This window comes from Coregonus lavaretus (genome assembly GCF_964263955.1).
Source record: "Coregonus lavaretus genome assembly, chromosome: 6".
Lineage (NCBI taxonomy): Eukaryota > Metazoa > Chordata > Actinopteri > Salmoniformes > Salmonidae > Coregonus > Coregonus lavaretus.
The window spans coordinates 42,142,801-42,170,272 of record NC_139993.1 but is presented as its reverse complement, the minus strand read 5'-3'; the positions used below and the strand labels follow the sequence as shown (position 1 = coordinate 42,170,272).

At 43.3% G+C, this 27,472-nt stretch overlaps 1 protein-coding gene across 1 annotated transcript in view; it reads left to right on the top strand.

Annotated features, from left to right (window-relative positions):
• Positions 1-1,136: 1,136 nt before the first annotated feature.
• LOC311131293 (voltage-dependent R-type calcium channel subunit alpha-1E-like) overlaps positions 1,137-27,472 on the top strand; it is a gene marked incomplete at both ends in the record, with an annotated part of 137,178 nt that continues 110,842 nt past the window's right edge. Inside the window, one exon of the mRNA XM_084164190.1 lies at positions 1,137-1,609. Coding sequence (XP_084020316.1) covers positions 1,137-1,609 — 473 coding nt within the window. The remainder of the gene's footprint in view (positions 1,610-27,472) is intronic.

The window sequence follows — 27,472 nt, the reverse complement described above, 5'->3', positions numbered from 1 at the left end:
CAGGTGCCATTAATACAGGTAACGAGTGGAGGACAGAGGAGCCTCTTAAAGAAGAAGTTACAGGTCTGTGAGAGCCAGAAATCTTGCTTGTTTGTAGGTGACCAAATACTTATTTTCCACCATAATTTGCAAATAAATTCATAAAAAATCCTACAATGTGATTTTCTGGATCTTTTTTTCTCAATTTGTCTGTCATAGTTGACGTGTACCTATGATGAAAATTACAGGCCTCTCTCATCTTTTTAAGTGGGAGAACTTGCACAATTGGTGGCTGACTAAATACTTTTTTCCCCCACTGTACTGGTGCTCTTTCCCAGCCTGGTTAATGGTGGTTTCCTATGTAATTCTCAGTAAGGCAGCACAGATTATATTGATTCTTTCCACTCTTGTGGATGTCTGAAGGCCAGCTGCAAACAGATGTCTCCCACCTTGTTCAGAGTTTGGCTGAAGTTTTGAAGTATTACATAAAAGTCCATTACAATGTAATTCTTCTCTAGAGGATAGCGCTTCAGTCTAAAGATGAGTCAATCGAATCCTTAGAGGACATAGTTGTGGAAGAACAGGTGTGATGAGTATTCCTGTTACTCCTAGGAGGCTATGATTATAAAGAAGCATATCACTGGAGATATTAGATGACCACATTTGTTTACAGTCTATTTAATTGGTTCCCACGCTGAGGGGCTGGGGAACCTGTTACAGCTCAGTCATTTAAAAATGTTGAGAGTTTCATTGGCAAATTGCCTATGAGGCGTTGCTGAACAAATGAACACTACTAAATCTGCATTCATCCACTGGCCCTGTTGATTCATCCATCCATTCACCACATTCCACCACTGAGTGCTCCATTCCTCAATGTAAATACATTCTGCATAGCAGCAGCAAGATATCTCAGTGTACACAGTTCTATTATTGAAAATGACAACACTTACTGTGAACTATTTTACATTGTACAAAATTGGAATTGGGATCTGTTGAGATCTCAATCAGTTAGCGTGTGTATGTGAGAATATACCTCTGCCTTCCAACTGGGAGGTCCTGTAGTAACCCCACCTAGCTTTCCCCATTGTGGTGTGTTAACTCTCTCTCTCTCTCTCACTCTCCTCTCCACAGCATTATGCTAAGAGCCTGGCCCCAGGATGTTGGAATTGGGCTCCTGTTCAGTCAGCGCTCAGACCCTGGCGGACCACAATGCACTGGGGGTGCCCCAGCTGGCCAGGGGGAGTGTCTGTGGGAGCAGCACCCCACGCCGCTACATCCTCCACCCCGAGTCAGAGAACTGGTGCAAGCACCGTCTGGGCCTGGCTGGGGGTTCCCACTCCTGCTCCATACTGGAACCCCAGAGCCTGTCAGACAACCTGCTCTCCCACACAGCCAGCTTCGACACCCTCTACCTCCCCCACAATGCTCATGCCCCCCATGGCCTCTCCCTGGACGTGGGCAACTCCTACGACGGGGCCGGGGGAGCGCTGGGGATGGACCCCGATCGGCCCGTCAGCCCCATTGTCATTAAGAGGCGCCGGGGGGGTCTCATCGAGCAGCGGGACATTGTTAAAGCCCACCAGGCTCACAAGATCCAGAGCACCCCACAGGCCCTGCGCAAGGAATGGGAGTAAGTACAACGTGCCTCTCCTCTCTCAGCAAGCTACATAACACGTGTCTGGGCCATTACCTGTGGCAGGAGATGAATGGTTTTAATTCTAGCTGGAGAGTATATACAGGAATGGGTCTGTGAAACATCTTTCTATTATTTTTTATACTCCTATTCACTGATATAAGCCTAGCTTCACCATGGAACACATTTTTTTTTGTCACTTGCACAAGTACAGGGAAATGCCTTTCTTGCAAGCTCCAAACCCAACAATGCAATAGTCAATATGAATGTAGCAGTAAAATGTACATAAGGTAGAACAAAAACACATCAGAAATAAAAACAAGAAAGTAAGAAGCTATATACAGGGTCAGTTCCAATACCTATATTTACAATGTGCAGGGATACTAGATCAATAAAGGTAGATATGTATAGGGGTAAGGTGACTAGATATCAGGATATATGATAAACAGAGTAGCAGCAGCGTAAATGATAATTGTAGGTGGGTGGGTGTGTGTAGAGTCAGTATACAGTGCATTGGGACAGTATTCAGACCCCTTGACTTTTTCCAAGTTTTGTTACGTTACAGCCTTATCCTATAATGGATGAAATCGTTTTTTCCCCTCATCAATCTACACACAATACCACATATGGACGAAGCAAAAACAGGTTGTTAGAAATTTTTGCAAAGGTATTAAAAATAAAAAACTGAAATATTTCATTTACTTAAGTATTCAGACCCTTTACTCAGTACTTTGTTGAAGCACCTTTCCTTTGGCAGCGATTACAGCCTTGAGTCTTCTTGGGTATGATGCTACAAGCTTGGCACACCTGTATTTGGGGAGCTTCTCAAATCAAATCAAATTTTATTTGCCACATGCGCAAAATACAACAGGTGTAGTAGACCTTACAGTGAAATGCTTACTTACAAGCCTAAAAACCAACAATGCAGTTTTAAGAAGAAAAGTGTTAAGTAAAAAATAAAAATAATTAAAGAGCAGCAGTAAAATAAAATAACTGTAGGGAGGCTAAATACAGGTGGTACCGGTACAGAGTCAATGTGCGGGGGCACCAGTTAGTCGAGGTAATTGAGGTAATATGTACATGTGAGTAGAGTTAAAGTGACTATGCATAGATAATAAACAGAGTAGCAGGAGTGTAAAAGAGGGGTGGGGTGGGGGGGACAATGCAAATAATCCAGGTAGCCATGATTAGCTTTTCAGGAGTCTCCCATTCTTCTCTGCAGATCCTCTCAAGCTCTGTCAGGTTGGATATGGAGCGTCGCTGCACAGCTATTTTCAGGTCTCTCCAGAGATGTTCGATCGGGTTCAAGTCCGGGCTCTGGCTGGGCCACTCAAGGACATTCAGAGACTTGTCCCGAAGCCACTCCTGCGTTGTCTTGGCTGTGTACTTAGGGTCGTTGTCCTGTTGGAAGGTGAACCTTCACCCCGGTCTGAGGTCCTGAGCGCTTTGGAGCAGGTTTTCATCAAGGATCTCTCTGTACTTTGCTCCATTCATCTTTCCCTCGATCCTGACTAGTCTCCCAGTCCCTGCCACTGAAAAACATCCCCACAGCATGATGCTGCCACCACCATGCTTCACCGTAGGGATGGGGCCAGGTTTCCACATCCTCCAGATGTGATGCTTGGCATTCAGGCCAAAGAGTTCAATCTCGGTTTCATCAGACCAGAGAATCTTGTTTCTCATGGTGTGAGAGTCCTTTAGGTGCCTTTTAGCAAACTCCAAGCGGGCTGTCATGTGCCTTTTACTGAGGAGTGGCTTCCGTCTGGCCACTCTGCCATAAAGGCCTGATTGGTGGAGTGCTGCAGAGATGTTGTCCTTCTGGAAGGTTCTCCCATCGCCACACAGGAACTCTGGAGCTCTGTCAGAGTGACCATCTGGCTCTTGGTCACCTCCCTGACCAAGACCCTTCTCCCCCGATTGCTCAGTTTGGCCGGGTGGCCAGCTCTGGGAAGAGTCTTGGTGGTTCCAAACGTCTTCCATTTCAGAACGATGGATGCCACTATGATGGATGCCACAATGATGGATGCCACTTCTTGGGGACCTTCAATGCTGCAGAAACATTTTGGTACCCATCCCCAGATCTGTGCCTCGACACAATCCTGTCTCGGAGCTCTACGGAAAATTCCTTCGACCTCATGGCTTGGTTTTTGCTCTGACATGCACTGTCAATCATGTGACCCGATATAGACAGGTGTGTGCCTTTCCAAATCATGTCCAATCAATTGAATTTACCACAGGTGGATTCCAATCAAGTTGGAGAAACATCTCAAGGATGATCAATGGAAACAGGATGCACCTGAGCTCAATTTCGAGTCTCATAGCAAAGGGTCTGAATACTTATATGTAATAGGGTATTTTGTGTAGATTGATAAGATTATATATTTTTTAAATCCATTTTAGAATAAGGCTGTAACATAACAAAATGTGGAAAAAGTCAAGGGGGCTGAATACTTTCCGCATGCACTGTAAATGTGTATGCATGTTATGTGTGTGTTGGCGTGTCAGTGTGCACAAGTGTGTAGAGTCCTGTGAGTGTGCATAGAGACAATAAAATACAAGGGTCAACTCAGATAGTCCGTATAGCTATTCTGTTAGCTATTTAGTGATCTTATGGCTTGGGGATAGAAGCTTTTCAGGAGCCTGATGGTGTCAGACTTGATGCAACGGTACCGCTTGCCGTGTGGAAGCAGAAAGCAACAGTCTATGGCTTGGGTGGCTGGAGTCTTTAACGATTTTCCGGGCCTTCCTTTCACGCTGCCTGATATAGAGGTCCTGGATGGCAGGGAGTTCGGACTGTGGCTTTAATCTTTAGTGGAAGAAAAGAGAAAACATTTCGATAAGCTCTTTCTTATAAGCAGTTACAGTTTGACTGTGCAGGTAAAAAGTTGTCAACATGAATTAAACAGTTGAGTGAAATAAGTGTTTTTATAGATTATAAATAATTATTTCCATGGCTTTGATACAACAATGGACTGGATTTGTGTGTATTTGCAGTTGTTCCTTTTTACTTGTGATATGATTACCAAGGACTCTGTTTAATGATACTACTGGGAATGATGTGTTCTTTCATTGCAATATAGTGCACAGCTATAGGAAGAAAAATATACATTTATGAAAATAAAAAACATCAGCCTATGGTTATTTTGTCTAGACTAATCGCTTTTGAAAAAATATATTGTCAGATAAGATGCTTTCAAATATATCTACAAACTTGTTTTATTGTAAATTACTTTAGTATTTGAGCAAACGTACAAAATCAGTAGGGGATCAAATACTTTTTTCCCTCACTGTATAACTGGGCTAATAACTCACTAACTAGCAAAGAATATGAACACGTGCACAGGTGGCTACATGCAGCTCTCTCTTTGATCTCAAAACAAGTGCATCCACTCACGACCACTCATGCTGTAAACACAGTCCAGTTCAAAGTGAATGGCACAGATCCATATATGGCAATGGCCGATTTGCATATAGGCCTACTGCAGCTCTGATTGGTTATGGCGCACCGGTCTGTATAGAGTATGGGCCTGAGTCCTGTTTGTCAATGCAATAGAATCCTATTCCGATGCGTTCTGCCTACAAGAACATCTCTTGCATAGTTTGTTTTGTTTCGGTATGTTACATTGAAAGTGGCTACTATTGCGTTGATTTGAGCTACAGTGAGGGAAAAAAGTATTTGATCCCCTACTGATTTTGTACGTTTGCCCACTGACAAAGAAATGATCAGTCTATAATTTTAATGGTAGGTTTATTTGAACAGTGAGAGACAGAATAACAACAAAAAAATCCAGAAAAACGCATGTCAAAAATGTTATAAATTGATTTGTATTTTAATGAGGGAAATAAGTATTTGACCCCCTCTCAATCATAAAGATTTCTGGCTCCCTGGTGTCTTTTATACAGGTAACGAGCTGAGATTAGGAGCACACTCTTAAAGGGCGTGCTCCTAATCTCAGTTTGTTACCTGTATAAAAGACACCTGTCCACAGAAGCAATCAATCAATCAGATTCCAAACTCTCCACCATGGCCAAGACCAAAGATCTCTCCAAGGATGTCAGGGACAAGATTGTAGACCTACGCAAGGCTGGAATGGGCTACAAGACCATCGCCAAGCAGCTTGGTGAGAAGGTGACAACAGTTGGTGCGATTATTCGCAAATGGAAGAAACACAAAAGACCTGTCAATCTCCCTCGGCCTGGGGCTCCATGCAAGATCTCACCTCGTGGAGTTGCAATGATCATGAGAACGGTGAGGAATCAGCCCAGAACTACACGGGAGGATCTTGTCAATGATCTCAAGGCAGCTAGGACCATAGTCACCAAGAAAACAATTGGTAACACACTACGCCGTGAAGGACTGAAATCCTGCAGCGCCCGCAAGGTCCCCCTGCTCAAGAAAGCACATATACAGGGCCGTCTGAAGTTTGCCAATGAACATCTGAATGATTCAGAGGAGAACTAGGTGAAAGTGCTGTGGTCAGATGAGACCAAAATTGAGCTCTTTGGCATCAACTCAACTCGCCGTATTTGGAGGAGGAGGAATGCTGCCCATGACCCCAAGAACACCATCTCCACCGTCAAACATGGAGGTGGAAACATTATACTTTGGGGGTGTTTTTCTGCTAAGGGGACAGGACAACTTCACCGCATCAAAGGGACGATGGACAGGGCCATGTACTGTCAAATCTTGGGTGAGAACCTCCTTCCCTCAGCCAGGGCATTGAAAATGGGTCGTGGATGGGTATTCCAGCATGACAATGACCCAAAACACACGGCCAAGGCAACAAAGGAGTGGCTCAAGAAGAAGCACATTAAGGTCCTGGAGTGGCCTAGCCAGTCTCCAGACCTTAATCCCATAGAAAATCTGTGGAGGGAGCTGAAGGTTAGAGTTGCCATACGTCAGCCTCGAAACCTTAAGGACTTGGAGAAGATCTGCAAAGAGGAGTCGAACAAAATCCCTCCTGAGATGTATGCAAACCTGGTGGCCAACTACAAGAAACGTCTGACCTCTGTGATTGCCAACAAGGGTTTTGCCACCAAGTACTAAGTCATGTTTTGCAGAGGGGTCAAATACTTATTTCCCTCATTAAAATGCAAATCAATTTATAACATTTTTGACATGCGTTTTTCTGGATTTCTTTGTTGTTATTCTGTCTCTCACTGTTCAAATAAACCTACCATTAAAATTATAGACTGATCATGTCTTTGTCAGTGGGAAAACGTACAAAATCAGCAGGGGATCAAATATTTTTTTCCCTCACTGTAAGCAGAGCGAAACGTTGATAGTGTTAACTAAGAGGGGAAAACTCTAACTCGTGCTTCTCTGCACAAGCTGATATTTATTCTGCGCTGCAGTCCAAGGGGAGCTGCGCGCCCGTGCACGCGTGCAGCTTAGAGGGAACATTGGATATCACACTGAGTAATATTATCAGGCTTAGCATAACATATAAGCAATATCACCAGACAAATCAGTTTGAAAGCAGTATGCTGCAGACTGAACTCTCTCACTACCATGCTAATACCCAACCCAGCTATAGAGGTGGAGGAGGGGAGACGGGCATCTTCCCTCCCTGTGGCGCTGTGGAATCTGTGATTTCTGACAGTGATGTTTGCTTCTCTCTTGCTGTTGAGCAGCCCTCCAGTATCCCTGCCTCCCTCCTCAGCACCCCAGGCACAGGAAGCCTTGCCTGGTTGGAGAGGGAGAGGAAGATGGGGGACTTTAACTGGAGCTGATGGAGGTCCTTAATTGTTGCTTTAATTCTCTGCCCTGACCCTTGCCCTTGGATTTCATTAAAAATATATTGTCAGGGGAGGAGACAGGGAGCAGGGAATCCAGACATGATTTAAGCAGCTGATAGCATCTTCTATGTGTTGTGAAAGTAGAAAATAGAGATTTGGTTAATTGCTGCATCATCTCGCCGGTTCAAATGATTGTCACTGTTTGGGTTGTCTTCCTATGGCCAGGATAATTGATGATACTCAATTTGGGACAATAATCTACCTAGCCAGTCAGGTTGTGTTATTACCATGTCCTTTACCTCTCACTGTAATCCTCTCGGAAGGGTTCGATCACCCAAATAACAGTATTTAAAGGCCTAAACTGCAAATGATAATGACAGTAATCTTGCAGAATTGATCTGACATTTCTTTGCAGAAGGTTGCAGCAGGTGAAGCCATGAATAGGGTAGTAGTGAGGGAGGGAAGAGTTGAAATGCTGACTGTTGCTGGTGTTGGTGGGAAGAAGCGTGTGTTAGCAGGGCCACAGGCAGATACAGAGGGATGTGACCATCAATCTCAGCCTTGTAGATAATTACTACTTTTGAGCTGAACATTTGTTTAGAGGGCATACAGGAAGACTATTGGCTGGATCGAAGCTAATATACAAAAGTATGTGGGCACCTGCTCGTCGAACATCTCATTCCAAAATCATGGGCATTAAAATGGAGTTGGTCCCCCCTTTGCTGCTATAACAGCCTCCACTCTTCTGGGAAAGCTTTCCACTAGATGTTGGAACATTGCTGCGGGGATTTGCTTCCATTCAGCCACACGAGCATTAATGAGATCGAGCACTGATGTTGGGCGATTAGGCCTGGCTCGCAGTCGGCGTTCCAATTCATCCCAAAGGTGTTCGATGGGGTTGAGGTCAGGGCTCTGTGCAGGCCAGTCAAGTTCTTCCACACCGATCTCGACAAACCATTTCTGTATGGACCTCGCTTTGTGAACGGGGGCATTGTCATGCTGAAACAGGAAAGGGCCTTCCCCAAACTGTTGCCACAAAGTTGGAAGCACAAAATAGTCTGGAATGTCATTGTATGCTCTAGCGTTAAGATTTCTCTTCACTGGAACTAAGGGGCCTAGCCCAAACCATGAAAAACAGCCCCACACCATTATTCCTCCTCCACCAAACTTTACAATTGGCACTATGCATTGAGGCAGGTAGCGTTCTCCTGGCATCCGCCAAACCCAGATTCATCCGTTGGACTGCCAGATGGTGAAGCGTGATTCATCACTCCAGAGAATGCATTTCCACTGCTCCAGAGTCCAATGGCGGCGAGCTTTACACCACTCCAGCCGACGCTTGGCATTGCGCATGGTGATCTTAGGCTTGTGTGCAGCTGCTCGGCCATGGAAACCCATTTCATGAAGCTCCCTACGAAAAGTTTTTGTGCTGACGTTGCTTCCAGAGGCAGTTTGGAACTCGGTAGTGAGTGTTGCAACCGAGGACAGACGATTTTTACGCGCTATTCGCTTCAGCACTCGGTGGTCCCGTTCTGTGAGCTTGTGTGGCCTACCACTTCGTGGCTGAGCTGTTGTTGTTCCTAGACGTTTCCACTTCACAATAACAGCTCTTACAGTTGACCGGGGCAGCTCTAGCAGGGCAGAAATTTGACGAACTGACTTGTTGAAAAGGTGGCATCCTATGACGGTGCAACATTAAAAGTCACAGAGCTCTTCAGTAAGGCCATTCTACTGCCAATGTTTGTCTATGGAGATTGCATGGCTGTGTGCTCGAATTTATACACTTGTCAGCGACTGGTGTGTCTGAAATAGACAAATCCACTACTTTTGTCCACATACTTTTGTACATATATTGTGTATGGCTTTTCACCATTTAAGTATTTAACTCATCATTATTCAACCATGAAAGATTGAGTTTAGTATTCATGGATTTGTACATTTCAGTGGAATGTTAGTGGGGAAATTTGACTTTGAGGGCAGGGTAAGGAATTCAGCTTGTAGATGTAATTTCTAATTGACTGGATATGTTGAGTTGATGAGGAATAGTTTGAATAGTTAGATGGTGAGAGGCTCCCAGAGGCTCCCATAGCAATATGTGTAATACAACATCAAGTTATGGATCTGTTGTTTGCTGTCAGCCAAGTGTAGCTGAGGGATGCAGTGAGCTACTATCAGAGGCCTAATAATCTCACCCCATCATCACTTATCTGTAATTACTTTTAAGGTGGGACTAAAACACTGAGTGGCTGCTCACTGGGGTGGAAATGCACATTCAACATCAAACCCAAAAGAAAAAGAAAATATAGTAATGAAATTGTTGTAGCTCTAACAATTTGCTGCCTTCTACCTGAAAACACACACGGTGTCCTTTCAGACAGGAACTCAAGCATACATTTTCAACTCTATTATTATGTTCGCTATGCACCTCTCAAGTTATCCCCATACTCAGAAAGTATGAGTGATTCACCTTCCTAGTTCCCTTTCTCCTCCACACAAACACAGGTAAAGATTGTTATAGACTCCAACAACTACCCCTCGAAGTTATTCTTCTCAAAGGATAACTGCTATATGTGTGTGTGTTATTTTTCAGTTTACCTGGCCTGTTGTGTCAGGAATAGGTTTGCCAACTTGCAGCTCCTCATATTCAACATGCAGAAGACCAGAGCAAAGAAATGAGACAAATAAGAGGTGGCTAATATGAAAATATGACATAAACTCTGGCGAGGCGTCAGTCTGTGTTGTACTTCCTTATTCAATCAGATGATTCAAATTCATTGGCCCCAAACAAATCTATTAATGTCCCCAGTGGGGTGGTAGCAGTATGGAGCCACGAGTCTGGCTTTTTATCATCTCAACACTGTCCCTCTTACAGATGTAGGATCTTCATTTGATCACTTTTGTTGCAGATAATTTTCAAAAGTTTGTAATTTCCACTTTGAAATTTCAGACTTCATTTGCCGTAACGAAAAATGTATCAACCCCTACAAAAATATCCATTAATTATAATCCACATAATAATTCACATTTCTTGATTATTTCCCTGCTGTAGCAAACTGGCTCAAATTAAGATCCTACATCTGAATGTGTCATAAAGATGATTGATCTAATTTTCTGCTACAACAAAACATGCTTTCTGTTGTCATTGTCTTCAGGTTACAGTGCTAAACATGCGTAGGTTGGTGTCTGCAGAGTAGACATTTTTTGGGAAGTTGAATCAACAATATACAGTTGATGTATTCTACAGAGGAGCAGGAAGACTCCGCTGCCGTACATGGAAGTAAGAAATATCAGATCAGCATCAGGTTACATAGCACACCATTTTCAATTCTGTTCATGACCTTACTACAAATTACCCTGGTCCTGTCCATAACTATATCTCCATAGAAACCACCATATGTTTTCTAAACTGTTTCTCAGAATATTGGCTCTTAAACGCAGTCAAACTTAATAACTTGTCTCAGAACCTGTAGCTACCTGGCGCCGGTATAAAGGTGAGGGGTCTGTTCTAGTGAACACAGCAACTCAACTATTCTAATGCCTTCCTCATATCAGTCTACTGAGAGATTGAGAAACAACAGGTTTGTGAGACTGCTACCATGTGACAATGAGATTGTGATTGGGAATGGCACATGGAGGTTGCACTCAAACACAGGGTTCCTGTTGGTTGTGGTGGTGGTATGAAGGGGATTAGAGTTACCCCAAGGGCTCTCACATTGCCAGGCATGTGCGTAGTATTCAGTCAGTGTGCTGCAAGGTGGAGGTGTTCCTGTGTACACAGGATTTGGGTTGACCAGGTCCCGACACAGGCAAACTGAAACCCCCCCGGGTTGTTTTCTGTCATGTTTTCTCAGTATATCTCTGTCCATTGACCGTGCTTATAGAAATGCCTGCACTTTGTATCTGTGAGTACAACTCTCAGTTTAGGTTATCATCAGATCACTTTGTTTTGAGCCGGTCGCATATGCTTGATTACACCAGTCAACAGCAGACACTGAAGGTTGGCCTCAGAAGTCATCTATAAACCTATGAACTATATATAAAACTGACATAGTAATCCAACTTCTAAACAGAATACTGCATTGCTTTCAATGATGCCACCGGCCCCTCTAGATCAAGTGTCATGCAGACACTGGGAGTCGAGAAGCAGGTGGTAAGTTTAATATAACAAAGAACATGGACCGATACACCATAGGAGTAGCATCTTGACATGAAACACAGAAAGAATACTGCCTGGGGAAAGACCCTAAGGGAGTGCCAGATAAAGGGGAGGTAATGAGTGAGGTAATGGAGTCCAGGTGTGCCTCATGATGAAGTGCAGGTGCACGTAATGATTGATGCCAGGTGCGCGTAATGATGGTTACCAGGTGCGCGTAATGATGGTTACCAGGTGCGCGTAGTGATTGTTACCAGGTGCGCGTAATGATGGTTACCAGGACCAGTGGTTAGTAAACCACCGACCTCGAACGCCGGAGAGGAGGAGCGGGAGTAGACATGACATCAAGAGAGGTCATAGAAAAGCTTTGACACGTCTTTCATCAGTGTTTGGAGCTCTCAGGTGACGATTGGGTCAATACAGCAATAGGTTTGGCCTTTATACGACTGCATCCGATACACAGCTGAAATAATTTATTTCTCAATTGTTTTCATCAGCCTATAAATATATTAGGCTACCTCAAAAAAGCAGCAAAGTGTAAATGTCAGAGTGGTTTGTCACAGCTGCATTATTTATGTTGACATATTGAGAAAGCCTATTCACCAGCCCTATCTGATGTATCTGGCAGCCAGCACAAGGGAAGAACAGAAAATATGTCATAGAGAAGTGCCGGAACGCATTTCCACTGGATGTAGCACAGTAATGTTTTAATTTATTGGGTTTAACGTCTTCATTTATGACAAATATGGACTTGTTGAGCAGGATAGAGAAGACTGTCTAAGTTATGGACTACACTCATAAACTGCATTAATCTCTGTGGTGGTGGTGCAATAGTGTTGTGTTCAGGCAAGCTGCAGAGTGTCATGCAAAATAAATATAATGCTACAGCAGTGGCTACCTGTCATTCAGCAAAAAATTATAATATATATGTATATTTCTTTATTTTTGTTGCCTCTTTTGCATGTTATTTTGGCATTAATACGTGTCACATATCAGTTTGCAAACAATGTTTGAAAAAAATCTTTGAGTTAATAAAGCCGCATACAAACATGGTCTCTTTTTTGCTTTCTTGAGTAAGGCAGTTCCAAAATGCAGGCGTTTCAGCCTAGCTTAGTGCTTTCTGTGGTGGTGAGGCAGCCAGCGGAAAATACGGAGCGTAGGGGTTGGTAATGTTCTCTAGTTGCGCCGTGATTGGCTCAGTGTTCTGTCACTCATGGGGACACTACATCGCCGCAAAATCTATGGGGAGAGCTCCAAAATTCAAGCCCCTTGGGTGCTGCCATAGTTACGTTAGAAGTGCCCATCCAAGAAGGCTCAAGGTCATTGGCCACAGATAAAATTATGTCAATTCACGTTATATCTACCGTAGCTTTGATTGGACTGATCAAAATCTTAGCTAGCAAGCTAGACAAGCAGTCATACTGCCTTAATTTAGCCGGACCCCTGGAAGAGTAGCTGCTGCCTTGGCAGAAGCTAATGGGGATCCATAATAAATACAAATACATCATCATGAATCACGTCGACAATCTACTGGCAAATCCTTTTCAATCCTTGTCATATGAAGAGAAATTATAGATAAAACGTATCATTGCTCATCGGCCATTGGACATAAACATTACACAACAAGTTAGAAATTGCAAAATCAACAATGAGTGGTTTGGAAGGAATTGGTGGCTAACTGCAATTGTTGCAAAGCAATCACTAGCCTGCTATTCAGTGGAGTGGGTGTGTGGTCCAAATCTGGGTTTAAGGGTCTCTTTTCCAAGCTTAAAAGGATAAACATTCAACACCTTGGGCCAGAAAAGGTTGAATACATTGGCCATGCTGTTAATCCAGCATGACTTATGCCCCGTTCAAATCAACTGGAAACTCGGAACTGGGAAATCTCAGACTTCAGTGAGTTCAAGACAACTGGGAACTCAGAAAAAAACGAGCTCCGACTTGGATAATTAGTTTTGAACGGTCATCAACTCGGAATTCCAAGTCGGGAACTCGGGCCTCTATCTAGAGCTCCGACCTGAAGATCACTGACGTCATGACTCAACCTTTTTTATTTTTTTGAGTTCCCAGTTGTCTTGAAAGCACCATAAATCCAGAGAATGCCAGACTTTGATGATAAAGTTTGATGACAAAATTTGCCCACAAGGACTGCCGCGCCACCTTCCTGTTCAAGTGAGAACAACAAGGTGAGTCCAAAAATATATTGTATGCTGCTGCATAAAGGATGTAATATGCCAAGGAGATATGTATACTGTAGCTAAGAAAGTAATACTAAGTGTATGTTGTGTAGTAAGCTGTTAGTAGCCCATGTGCCTCACCCTAATAATTTGGTCCCTTTCCCCCTCATAACTTAGCCTACTGTTCTGACTTGGTGGTGCACAAGTAGCCTATAGCCTGTTTTAGAGAAATGTAATCATCAAATATTGTATGAGCATTAATTGTCTGCTTATATGCCCCTTTATTTATCCTACGGTTCTGACTTGGTGTACAGGGAGAATACTGTAAGAACGGCCCATGTTCTGAATTATGTCGCTGTACATTTCAAAAGTGCTGAACAAATAGTTATATTGACTACGTCCGTCCTAGCTCGCTCATTAATGTCTTAATCAAAATTACGGATTGCCTCTTATCTGCTCGTCGTCCCCTTATGCCATAGTTTGTACATCTCAATTGTCAGTAGAAACCACATTTGTTTATGCAAGTCAGCCATATCAGCTATGCTTTTTTTAAAGGCAGTAAATGAGGCTGAATGAACTGTTTCGCTGCCAGGTGTAGCAGTGGTAAGGATTCACTCCATGGTGCTGAAAAGAAAGCTCTGCTGTTGGGACAGCTTTATGTAGGCCCTAACAGTTTGTGGGTATCGTTCGTCACCGTTATAGTGCAATTAATGTATTGTTTAGTGTTGTGTTGTGTAGTGGCTTTGCTGGCATGCATCTAAACATGTTTGTTTTTTTGGCCCCACGATTTCCTGCATTGCAGGAAAGTTATCCTGCAACAGGTGATCAAATTAAGAACTTACATCTGTAGGGGGGAGTATAGTGGTAGTGTAGTGTCTATAGAGCTGCCAGAAGACAGGTTTCTTTATGGGGTGTCAGGAACCAGGGAGGAGAGCCAGGGTGTCTTGGCCTGAATGGACATATTCCCTTACTCATCAAAACATGCCCAGAGGAGGGTTAGATAGTGGTGATTAAGATTGGGGGAAGTCTCCTGAGAAGTCATAATGTAATTCAGACCGCTGAGGTTTTGAAGTGTCAGGATATAACAGTGTTGTTTCTACAGATATAGGATCTTAATTTGACCTGTATTGTCACAAATAATCCTGCAGAAATAGGATTTGAACGTTTAGTCCATAATGTTGCTTAAGCAGTGGTTAGGCTATTAGCTGGTTAAAATGAAGCTACGAAAAGTGGAATACTGTTAATATAACCGTGTGTTAGTGCGGGTATCGTATCTGAAGATTATGCCTTTGTTAAATGTTTTAGAGGGAACTGAAAGAATGTTGGTTGTTCAGGCCAGAGGGGGGATGTTTTATGATGTTATTTGAAATGTGCCGCTTGGAGGGTGACGCCCGAGAGGAGACTGGTGATTGGCCAGAAGAAGGGGTAACCCTTATTTTGGCAGTGTCTATATAAGAAGGGTTTTGGACAATAAACCCCAGAGTGGTTATTATAATTCGAGGCAACTACTCTCCAGACGACGCGTGTCTGTAATTTATGCTGTAACCTCGTGGTATGAATAAAAACTTCTGACACGATGCAGCATAGATGGACTCTTTTGTTGACAGCAATGATGACCACCATTCATCATATACGACACGGGTTTCAGTACGTTTATGTAAATCACGAAGCTCATCTGCAATTCTGCATTCCCTGCGACGTAGGAAAATTCTCAGCAACAAAAGAGCGATCAAATGAACATCCTACATATGTACAGTTGAAGTCGGAAGTTTACATACACCTTAGCCAAATACATTTAAACTCAGTTTTTCACAATTCCTGACATTTAATCCTAGTAAAAATTCCCTGTCTTAGGTCAGTTAGGATCACCACTTTATTTTAAGAATGTGAATTGTCAGAATAATAGTAGAGAGTGATTTATTTCAGCTTTTATTTCTTTCATCACATTCCTAGTGGGTCAGAAGTTTACATACACTCAATTAGTATTTGGTAGCATTGCCTTTAAATTGTTTAACTTGGGTCAAACGTTTCGGGTAGCCTTCCACAAGCTTCCCACAATAATTTGGGTCCATTCCTCCTCACAGAGCTGGTGTAACTGAGTCAGGTTTGTAGGCCTCCTTGCTCGCACACGCTTTTTCAGTTCTGCCCACACATTTTCTATAGGACTGAGGTCAGGGCTTTGTGATGGCCACTCCAATACCTTGACTTTGTTGTCCTTAAGCCATTTTGCCACAACTTTGGAAGAATGCTTGGGGTTATTGTCCATTTGGAAGACCCATTTGCGACCAAGCTTTAACTTCCTGACTGATGTCTTGAGATGTTGCTTCAATATATCCACATAATTTTCCTTTCTCATGATGCCATCTATTTTGTGAAGTGCATCATTCGCTCCTGCAGCAAAGCACCCCCACAGTATGATGCTGCCACCCCCATGCTTCACGGTTGGGATGGTTTTCTTCGGCTTGCAAGCACCACCTTTTTCCTCCAAACATAACGATGGTCATTATGGCCAAACAGTTCTATTTTTGTTTCATCAGACCAGAGGACATTTCTCCAAAAAGTACGATCTTTGTCCCCATGTGCAGTTGCAAACCGTAGTCTGGCCTTTTAATGGCAGTTTTGGAGAAGTGGCTTCTTCCTTGCTGAGCGGCCTTTCAGGTTATGTCGATATAGGACTCGTTTTACTGTGGAATATATACTTTTGTACCTGTTTCCTCCAGCATCTTCACAAGGTCCTTTGCTGTTGTTCTGGGATTGATTTGACCTTTTCGCACCAAAGTACGTTCATCTCTAGGAGACAGAACGCGTCTCCTTCCTGAGCGGTATGACGGCTGCATGGTCCCATGGTGTTTATACTTGCGTACTATTGTTTGTACAGATGAACGTGGTACCTTCAGGCATTTGAAAATTGCTCCCAAGGATGAACCAGATTTGTGGAGGTCTACAATTTTTTTTCTGAGGTCTTGGCTTATTTCTTTTGATTTTCCCATGATGTCAAGCAAAGAGGCACTGAGTTTGAAGGTAGGCCTTGAAATGCATCCACAGGTACACCTCCGATTCACTCAAATGATGTCAATTAGCCTATCAGAAGCTTCTAAAGCCATGACATCATTTTCTGGATTTTCCAAGCTGTTTAAAGTCACAGTCAACTTAGTGTATGTAAACTTCTGACCCACTGGAATTGTGATACAGTGAATTATAAGTGAAATAATCTGTCTGTAAACAATTGTTGGAACAATTACTTGTGTCATGCACAAAGTAGATGTCCTAACTGACTTGCCAAAACTATAGTTTGTTAACAATAAATGTGTGGAGTGGTTGAAAAACTAGTTTTAATGACTCCAACCTAAGTGTATGTAAACTTCCGACTTCAACTGAATATGGTGCAGTTGGTTGCCATTGAATTAGTACCACAGGAGATTGGTGGCACCTTAATTGGGGAGGACGGGGTTGTGGTAATGGTTGGAGCAGAATAAATAGAATGGTATTAAATACCATTCCATTCGCTCCCTTCCAGCCATTATTATGAGCAGTCCTCCCCTCAGCAGCCTCTACTGATTAGTACCTTGCAAAATGTGCAATATTAGGGAGGGTTTATGAAAATAACTTATGTGATCTAATGTGTGTGTGAGAGAAAGACTAGTATTTATTGCTTTAGATGTTTATAACAGCTGAATCTGAATTCAGTTCACATTTAGCCTTGATTACAGGAAGTTTTAGATTTCTTGAATGTGCTTTGCATCATAACTGAGCTTTCTCTATTCAGAAGTGATTCGTGTTCAAATTGGTGAAACATAAGGGGCCCAGAAAAATAACGGTTTTTGATAGACACAGTCATTAGCTGCCACTGCATGACATTTACAAGGCTTTTAACAATCGTAGTGAGTGAAGGCATTGCACACTCCAGGTCCTATAGCTTGTCAATGTCAGACATAATGGCAATGTGAAGAGGGCCTAATTATAGACCCATTTGTTGGATGAGTCTGACTAATTTGTCCTTTTTAGCTGTATTAACAAAGAGAGGTTAGAAAATTAAAAACGTATTTAGACTGGGCTGTAATTATTCATTCTAGAGATCAAATCTTACAGACTAATGTGTGTAGAGGTAGAACATTTCAATCCAATCTAAAGGAAATTAAGACAAACCTATATGACCTAATAGCAGGACCATTTTCTCTTGGTATTTTTACTCTTATAAAGCAAAACATTATCAATCAATCAATTTCAATCAATTTTATTTTATATAGCCCTTCTTACATCAGCTAATATCTTGAAGTGCTGTACAGAAACCCAGCCTAAAACCCCAAACAGCTAGTAATGCAGGTGTAGAAGCACGGTGGCTAGGAAAAACTCCCTAGAAAGGCAAAACCTAGGAAGAAACCTAGAGAGGAACCAGGCTATGAGGGGTGGCCAGTCCTCTTCTGGCTGTGCCGGGTGGAGATTATAACAGAACCATGCCAAGATGTTCAAAAATGTTCATAAGTGACAAGCATGGTCAAATAATAATCAGGAATAAATCTCAGTTGGCTTTTCATAGCCGATCATTAGAGTTTAAAACAGCAGGTCTGGGACAGGTAGGGGTTCCATAACCGCAGGCAGAACAGTTTAAACTGGAATAGCAGCAAGGCCAGGCGGACTGGGGATAGCAAGGAGTCACCACGGCCGGTAGTCCCGACGTATGGTCCTAGGGCTCAGGTCTCTCAGTTGGCTTTTCATAGCCGATCATTTAGAGTTGAAAACAGCAGGTCTGGGACAGGTAGGGGTTTCGTAGCCGCAGGCAGAACAGTTGAAACTGGAATAGCAGCAAGGCCAGGCGGACTGGGGGCAGCAGGGTGTCATCATGCCCGGTAGTCCTGACGTATGGTCCTAGGGCTCAGGTTCTCAGAGAGAAAGAGAGAACGAGAGAATTAGAGAGAGCATACTTAAATTCACACAGGACACTGGATAAGACAGGAGAAGTACTCCAGGTATAACCAACTAACCCCAGCCCCCCGACACATAAACTACTGCAGCATAAATACTGGAGGCTGAGACAGGAGCGGTCCGGAGACACTGTGGCCCCATCCGAAGAAACCCCCGGACAGGGCCAAACAGGAAGGATATAACCCCACCCACTCCGCCAAAGCACAGCCCCCGCACCACTAGAGGGATATCCCCAACCACCAACTTACAATCCTGAGACAAGGCCGAGTATAGCCCACAGAGGTCTCCACCACAGCACAAACCAAGGGGGGGGGGGCGCCAACCCAGACAGGAAGATCACGTCAGTAACTCAACCCACTCAAGTGACGCACCCCTCCCAGGGACGGCATGAAAGAGCACCAGCAGGCCAGTGACTCAGCCCCTGCAACAGGGTTAGAGGCAGAGAACCCCAGTGGAGAGGGGAACCGGCCCGGCAGAGACAGCAAGGGCTGTTCGTTGCTCCAGCCTTTCCGTTCACCTTCACACTCCTGGGCCAGACTACACTCAATCATATGACCTACTGAAGAGATAAGTCTTCAGTAAAGACTTAAAGGTTGAGACCGAGTCTGCGTCTCTCACATGGGTAGGCAGACTGTTCCATAGAAATGGAGATCTATAGGAGAAAGCCCTGCCTCCCGCTGTTTGCTTAGAAATTCTAGGGACAATTAGGAGGCCTGCGTCTTGTGACCGTAGCGTACGTATTGGTATGTACGGCAGGACCAACTCGGAAAGATAGGTAGGAGCAAGCCCATGTAACGCTTTATAGGTTAACAGTAAAACCTTGAAATCAGCCCTTGCCTTAACAGGAAGCCAGTGTAGGGAAGCTAGCACTGGAGTAATATGATCAAATTTCTTGGTTCTAGTCAGGATTCTAGCAGCCGTATTTAGCACTAACTGAAGTTTATTTAGTGCTTTATCCGGGTAGCCGGAAAATAGAGCATTGCAGTAGTCTAATCTAGAAGTAACAAATGCATGGATTAATTTTTCTGCATCATTTTTGGACAGAAAATTTCTGATTTTTGCAATGTTACGTAGATGGAAAAAAGCTGTCCTTGAAACAGTCTTGATATGTTCGTCAAAAGAGAGATCAGGGTCAAGAGTAACGCCTAGGTCCTTCACAGTTTTATTTGAGACGACTTTACAACCATCAAGATGAATTGTCAGATTTAACAGAAGATCTCTTTGTTTCTTGGGACCTAGAACAAGCATCTCTGTTTTGTCCGAGTTTAAAAGTAAAAAGTTTTCAGCCATCCACTTCCTTATGTCTGAAACACAGGCTTCTAGCGAGGGCAATTTTGGGGCTTCACCATGCTTCATTGAAATGTACAGCTGTGTGTCATCCGCATAGCAGTGAAAGTTAACATTATGTTTTCGAATAACATCCCCAAGAGGTAAAATATATAGTGAAAACAATAGTGGTCCTAAAACGGAACCTTGAGGAACACCGAAATGTACAGTTGATTTGTCGGAGGACAGACCATTCACAGAGACAAACTGATATCTTTCCGACAGGTAGGATCTAAACCAGGCCAGAACTTGTCCGTGTAGACCAATTTGGGTTTCCAGTCTCTCCAAAAGAATGTGGTGATCGATGGTGTCAAAGGCAGCACTAAGGTCTAGTAGCACGAGGACAGATGCAGAGCCTCGGTCTGACGCCATTAAAAGGTCATTTACCACCTTCACAAGTGCAGTCTCAGTGCTATGATGGGGTCTAAAACCAGACTGAAGCATTTCGTATACATTGTTTGTCTTCAGAAAGGCAGTGAGTTGCTGCGCAACAGCTTTTTCTAAAATTTTTGAGAGGAATGGAAGATTCGATATAGGCCGATAGTTTTTTATATTTTCCGGGTCAAGGTTTGGCTTTTTCAAGAGAGGCTTTATCACTGCCACTTTTAGTGAGTTTGGTACACATCCGGTGGATAGAGAGCTGTTTATTATGTTCAACATAGGAGGGCCAAGCACAGGAAGCAGCTCCTTCAGCAGTTTAGTAGGAATAGGATCCAGTATGCAGCTTGAAGGTTTAGAGGCCATGATTATTTTCATCATTGTGTCAAGAGATATAGTATTAAAACACTTAAGTGTCTCTCCCGATCCCAGGCCCTCGCAGAGCTGTGCAGATCCAGGACAGCTAAGCCCTGGAGGAATACGCAGATTCAAAGAGGAGTCCGTAATTTGCTTTCTAATGGTCATGATCTTTTCCTCAAAGAAGTTCATGAATTTATCACTGCTGAAGTGAAAACCATCCTCTCTTGGGGAATGCTGCTTTTTAGTTAGCTTTGCAACAGTATCAAAAAGAAATTTTGGATTGTTCTTATTTTCCTCGATTAATTTGGAAAAGTAGGATGATCGAGCAGCAGTGAGGGCTCTTCGGTACTGCACGGTACTGTCTTTCCAAGCTAGTCGGAAGACTTCCAGTTTGGTGTGGCGCCATTTCCGTTCCAATTTCCTGGAAGCTTGCTTCAAAGCTCGGGTATTTTCTGTATACCAGGGAGCTAGTTTCTTATGACAAATGTTTTTCGTTTTTAGGGGTGCAACTGCATCTAGGGTATTGCGCAAGGTTAAATTTAGTTCCTCAGTTAAGTGGTTAACTGATTTTTGTCCTCTGACGTCCTTGGGTAGGCAGAAGGAGTCTGGAAGGGCATCAATGAATTTTTGTGTTGTCTGAGAATTTATAGCACGACTTTTGATGCTCCTTGGTTGGGGTCTGAGCAGATTATTTGTTGCGATTGCAAACGTAATAAAATGGTGGTCCGATAGTCCAGGATTTTGTGGAAAAACATTAAGATCTACAACATTTATTCCATGGGACAAAACTAGGTCCAGAGTATGACTGTGGCAGTGAGTAGGTCCAGAGACATGTTGGACAAAACCCACTGAGTCGATAATGGCTCCGAAGGACTTTTGGAGTGGGTCTGTGGACTTCTCCATGTGAATATTAAAATCACCAAAAATTAGAATATGATCTGCTATGACTACAAGGTCTGATAGGAATTCAGGAAACTCAGAGAGGAACGCTGTATATGGCCCAGGAGGCCTGTAAACAGTAGCTATAAAAAGTGATTGAGTAGGCTGCATAGATTTCATGACTAGAAGCTCGAAAGATGAAAACGTCATTTTTTTTTTTGTAAATTGAAATTTGCTATCGTAAATGTTAGCAACACCTCCGCCTTTGCGGGATGCACGGGGAATATGGTCACTAGTGTAACCAGGAGGTGAGGCCTCATTTAACACAGCAAATTCATCAGGCTTAAGCCATGTTTCAGTCAGGCCAATCACATCAAGATTATGATCAGTGATTAGTTCATTGACTATGACTGCCTTTGAAGTGAGGGATCTAACATTAAGTAACCCTATTTTGAGATGTGAGGTATCACGATCTCTTTCAATAATGGCAGGAATGGAGGAGGTCTTTATCCTAATAAGATTGCTAGGGTGAACACCACCATGTTTAGTTTTGCCCAACCTAGGTCGAGGCACAGACACAGTCTCAATGGGTATGGCTGAGCTGACTACACTGACTATGCTATTGGCAGACTCCACTAAGCTGGCAGGTTGGCTAACAGCCTGCTGCCTGGCCTGCACCCTATTTCACTGTGGGGCTAAAGGAGTTAGAGCCCTATCTATGTTGGTAGATAAGAGGAGAGCACCCCTCCAGCTAGGATGGAGTCCGTCACTCCTCAGCAGGTCAGGCTTGATCCTGTTTGTGGGTGAGTCCCAGAAAGAGGGCCAATTATCCACAAATGTTATCTTTTGGGAGGGGCAGAAAACAGTTTTCAACCAGCGATTAAGTGCTGAGACTCTGCTGTAGAGCTCGTCACTTCCCCTAACTGGGAGGGGGCCAGAGACAATTACTCGATGCCGACACATCTTTCTAGCTGATTTACACGCTGAAGCTATGTTGCACTTGGTGACCTCTGACTGTTTCATCCTAACATCGTTGGTGCCGACGTGGATAACAATATCTCTATACTCTCTACACTCGCCAGTTTTAGCTTTAGCCAGCACCATCTTTAGATTAGCCTTAACGTCGGTAGCCCTGCCCCCTGGTAAACAGTGTATGATCGCTGGGTGATTCGTTTTAAGTCTAATACTGCGGGTAATGGAGTCGCCAATGACTAGGGTTTTCAATTTGTCAGAGCTAATGGTGGGAGCCTTCGGCGTCTCAGACCCCGTAACGGGAGGAGTAGAGACTAGAGAAGACTCAGACTCAGACTCCGACTCGCTACATAATGGGGAAAACCGGTTGAAGGTTTCTGTCGGCTGAATGAGCGACACCGGTTGAGCATTCCAACAGTATTTCCCTCCAGAAGCCATGAGAAAGTTGTCCGGCTGCAGGGACTGTGCGGGGGGATTTATACTAACGTTACTGTCTGTACTTACTGGTGGCACCATGCATCTCAGGCCTCTGCCCCACCAACACAGCACAGCGTCTCTAGAAACAAACCTGTGAAATAATTTATGTCCATGGCCCTCTCATTCAATATGACCCCACAGTTATATGCACTATACTGCACCCACATCGCTCTGTGTGTTTAATTATTAAAGGGTACCAATTTATTGATATCTCACTGGCTGCATGCAATATCTTGAAATAACCTGTCAGCCACTGATTGATGGGGACATTTCAGTTGTAATTTGTAGTTTGTGGATATATATGTGTTGAGCAGCTGACTACTCTCAGACAGAATCTTCTCAGATGAGTTCATTCTTAGCTTACTATAACGACTTAATCGGATTTCATTCCAGTAGCTTTATTAGTCACAGTTTTTAAAACAATACACTCACAAACAACACAACTGCTACAGACTCCTTTGCACAGAGAATAGACATTCATATGTTTTTAGTGTGATTAAAATGCACTCCAGATATGAGCAGGCGGCGACAAGTGATTTTTTCCCCCACTAATGACCTCACATCCTGCTGGGTGATATTAAACCATCCAACACAGTCAAAGGCCACTTTAGACACACAACTTACTCCACAACTGACAATACTGTTTAAATTACAGATATGCAGCTTGCTTCACCTGTGGGTATACTAACTGTTACGATGTGAAATAAGAAAGCCTAGTGGTTAAGTGCGCTGGGGTAGTAACCGAAAGGTCGCTGGTTCGAATCCCTGAACTGACTAGGTGAAAACTTGTTGATGTGCACTTGAGCAAGGCACTTGCTCCTGTAAGTTGGTCTGGATAAGAGTGTCTGCTAAATAATGTAGATGTCATTATGGTTGAGTGAGGGCTTGAGGGAGAAGTCTTTCATTTGGGCAGGAGTTCTCCATGAAATGGTTCCCTCTGTGGGACCTATCTGTATTGGTTGGGTTTTATGGTCTAATTTCCTAGCCTTCCTTGGCTTGCTTTCCTAGCCTCATGTTCTCAACATCCGGGCTCTCCTGTAAGGTACAGTAGGCTACGTAGTGAACAAGACAACTGTAGCTTGCTGCTAATGCCCCATTTGAGTACTCTCTCCCTATCCCTCTGCCTCTTCCTCTCCTTCTCCTTTTCCCTCTCCTTCTCCCTCTCCTCTCTCTCTCTCTCTTTCTGCATGTGGGTAATCTATCATTTAGACTCCCCAAATCACTAACATACAAATCCAAATGCTCTAGTGTGGTGACTAATGTTGCTCTTGGGAGCTGTTTGACAAATAGCTGACGCACATAAAGCACCCCTCCCACCATGTCTTTATCAATCGACGGCATCTCTATATATCTCTACTCCCTCTTGTGGAGCTATGGGGAACTGCTTACATGAGCACAAGGTTGATTTTTCTTTGACACACATACACAGTGAGTAGGTCTATAGTCAAAGAGCAAGCATGTTTATCCCTCCCCTGTCCTTGCTAAACAGGATGAGCGGGAGAGCACTGCTGTTATAGATTCTGACAGTATTCATAATAAGCCATTGTCATTCATCCCAATATTTCATCAGAAGGGAATGACAGCCACTTGAAAATCCATTAGTGGTATTTGCCACTTCCCCTGGACTGCTGACACATACAATCCCCTTACAATGTTGGAGAAATCTTCAAAGTTTATTCTGTTTTATCAACCCCAAAACACTCTGATGACTTTGTGATTTGATGTCATTAAAGTGGGGTGCAATCCAGCTCTCTATTGAAGATAGTAGTTGCATGAACAGAACAAGCCTAAACCCACATCAGTTGCTCATTACCGCAGGGCTCATGCACATAATGCCTCTCTGCCCTGCTCAAGGATTTCAGTCACGCTGGGAGAAGAAAATAGTTATGTGGGTTTATTTATGGATGCTAGTAGATTTGTGAGTTGGGTGGAGCGGGGAGAGGGAGAGACACTTAACCCTGGCAAAGACACACAGTAGTCTCTGTGTAGTCCAGCTTCCTTTACTCTCACTCTCTCTGTCTGCCAGGCCAGTCTTCCTGTCTTCAGTTAGGTACCAGCTCTGTCTATCAAGCCATCTGTTGCCTAGCCACCGTCTCAGCTGTGGAGCTGGCGGAGGGAGGGAGGGTGCCAGGCGGGTGCAAGGCAGGCAACACCATGCCTCCTCCTGCCCTGGTTCTGGTGCAGTGGCTCTGCACCACTCGTAAACCTGGCAGGCCTGGCAGGGAAGGCTCAGGGGAACAGCTTCTGATTAGCAGACTACTGTACAGGGAGGGAAATTTACAGCCCACTCTGGACAATATTGATCTGATGAGCTGCCAGCATGAATATTAATCTAACATTTCTTTCATTCATTTTAATATTTAGTCGGATAGAGATATTAACGATAGATTGTTTCATTAAAAAAGTTAACTGCGGTGAGAACTTACTCACTCTTCAGATTAGACCATTGCGTATTCTTGGCAGTTTTGATTACTCCCCAAATCATTCATAATTTCTCAACAGTTTTTTTTTTTACTGATTCTTCAAAGTCGTAAGTTTATCCTCCTACTTTTGAATGTAAAGAAGCCTCCTTCATGTTGCCACAAATATTTCCCACTAATTCATTCCTTCTCCAAATGGAGATATTGCATGGTTTGGGATACTGCCTTTGTCTATAGGCCACAGCGGTGTGTATAACTGGCGTAATGGGTTTATCCATATGGCAAAGAATGTTGGCTCATAATTAAATGTAATATCTGGTAACGATAAATGTTTGTGTTAACCATTTTAGAGACAGTACCTTCAGTACTCCACCAGAGGGAGGTAAAAGCTCAGAGAACACGTTATCCCAAGAATTCCAGCCACATCCCAAGACAGCCACAGCACAGATGCTAATATTGCCACATTTAAGTGCCTATAATCTCATGTGAGAAGGCCGATCTGATGCCGTGTGTCAATTAGCCACATCTAGACTACTCAGACATTGTATTCATGCAGTGAATCAACTAATTCAGTTCTCAGAAAAGGGTTAGAGATGTTAGTCCGCCTTGTTTATGGAAGATGGTTGATAAGGAAAATCCCCTGCTGATCTACAGTTTGAATATTTCAAGCCTGGATGACAAAATCCATTATGTTTAGGGTGAAGGACTCTCCATGCACACTGATGATGTTGTGATTCCTGATGATGTTATGATTCTCATAATATTGATGCATGAGCTCAAGAAATTGAGCTCATGCCAATGCATGTAAAACATATTGTTGTTTTTGTATTCAAATGTATTCATTTTCTGCATTGGCAACAGTCCATTTATTTCCACCCCTGCTGGAAATACGTTTTAGACCACTATGGATTATGTAATTGTCATAGCTGGTCACTAGCTGGTCAAACTGGTAATGAGCTTGTTGAGCTGGTAGAGGAGCTTGGTCAAGCTGGAAAGGAGATAGTGGAGCTGGTAAATGGTTAAGCTGCATTTCCCAGCAGGGACCACATCTGTGTGTTTTCATCAACCCACTTGTTGAATTGTATAGTAAACATTCAGCTTCTATCGATCAATGTGTCACAATGTGATTCAGGTTTGAACAGAAAACAGGTTTGTTGTTTCATGGACATAATGTTGAAGAGGGATTAAGATGTAGATGTTTATACATATATATATTTAAGATGGGGGTTATCGTTACTGCCTTGCTAGTAACAGGCTGAGAATAGGACAAGTTGCTAGGTAACAGTGTAAAGAAAACACTAAACCGCTCAAATCAAGGCTGGGATTGAAATCCTGCAGCAATTCCAAACATATCCTTCATTGCTCTTCAGAGTTCTGTTGAAAACACTCAAGCTGAATGAAGGTCAACACTCAGTGGCGGCTCCTGAAAAAATTCTCAGGAGGGGCAATTTTTCTGATGATTTAGGTGACCTACACACATTTAAAAAAAGATATGTCCAGCAACAACATGAAGACAGGGGCAGCATATAAGTCAATACCAGAAGCATTTATTGACTGATCTCAAAAGTGTTGGCTTACCAGGGTTGGTGGAGCCCTCAGTTTCATCTTTGCCTCGCAAAGCTAACTCAAACACTCCGCAAAACTTCACACACTGGATTAGCCGGCTGAGGATGTGGCGGTTCTTGCTAATGTCGTAGTAAATATATTTGTTATAGTGAATATGGAATATGATATGTTGAGTAAAATGTTGTGCTAAGATCTATTTAGGTCAGGAGCTGGTTATAAGTTCTGATCCTATCCAATAACAATGGACAAAAGGGTCCTATCTTGTCAGCCTTGTCAGCAGGTGGCCAAGGACAACACCCACGCCATAGGCCTCTCAGTTCTTCCAACTCACGAGTTCTTGCTCTGAGGACACACACACACACAAACACACACACACACACATCATCACTGTTAAACACACACACACACACACACATCATCACTGTTAAACACACACACACACACACACACACAAAAATCCCCTCTCTTAGGCTGAACATTTGAAGACAGA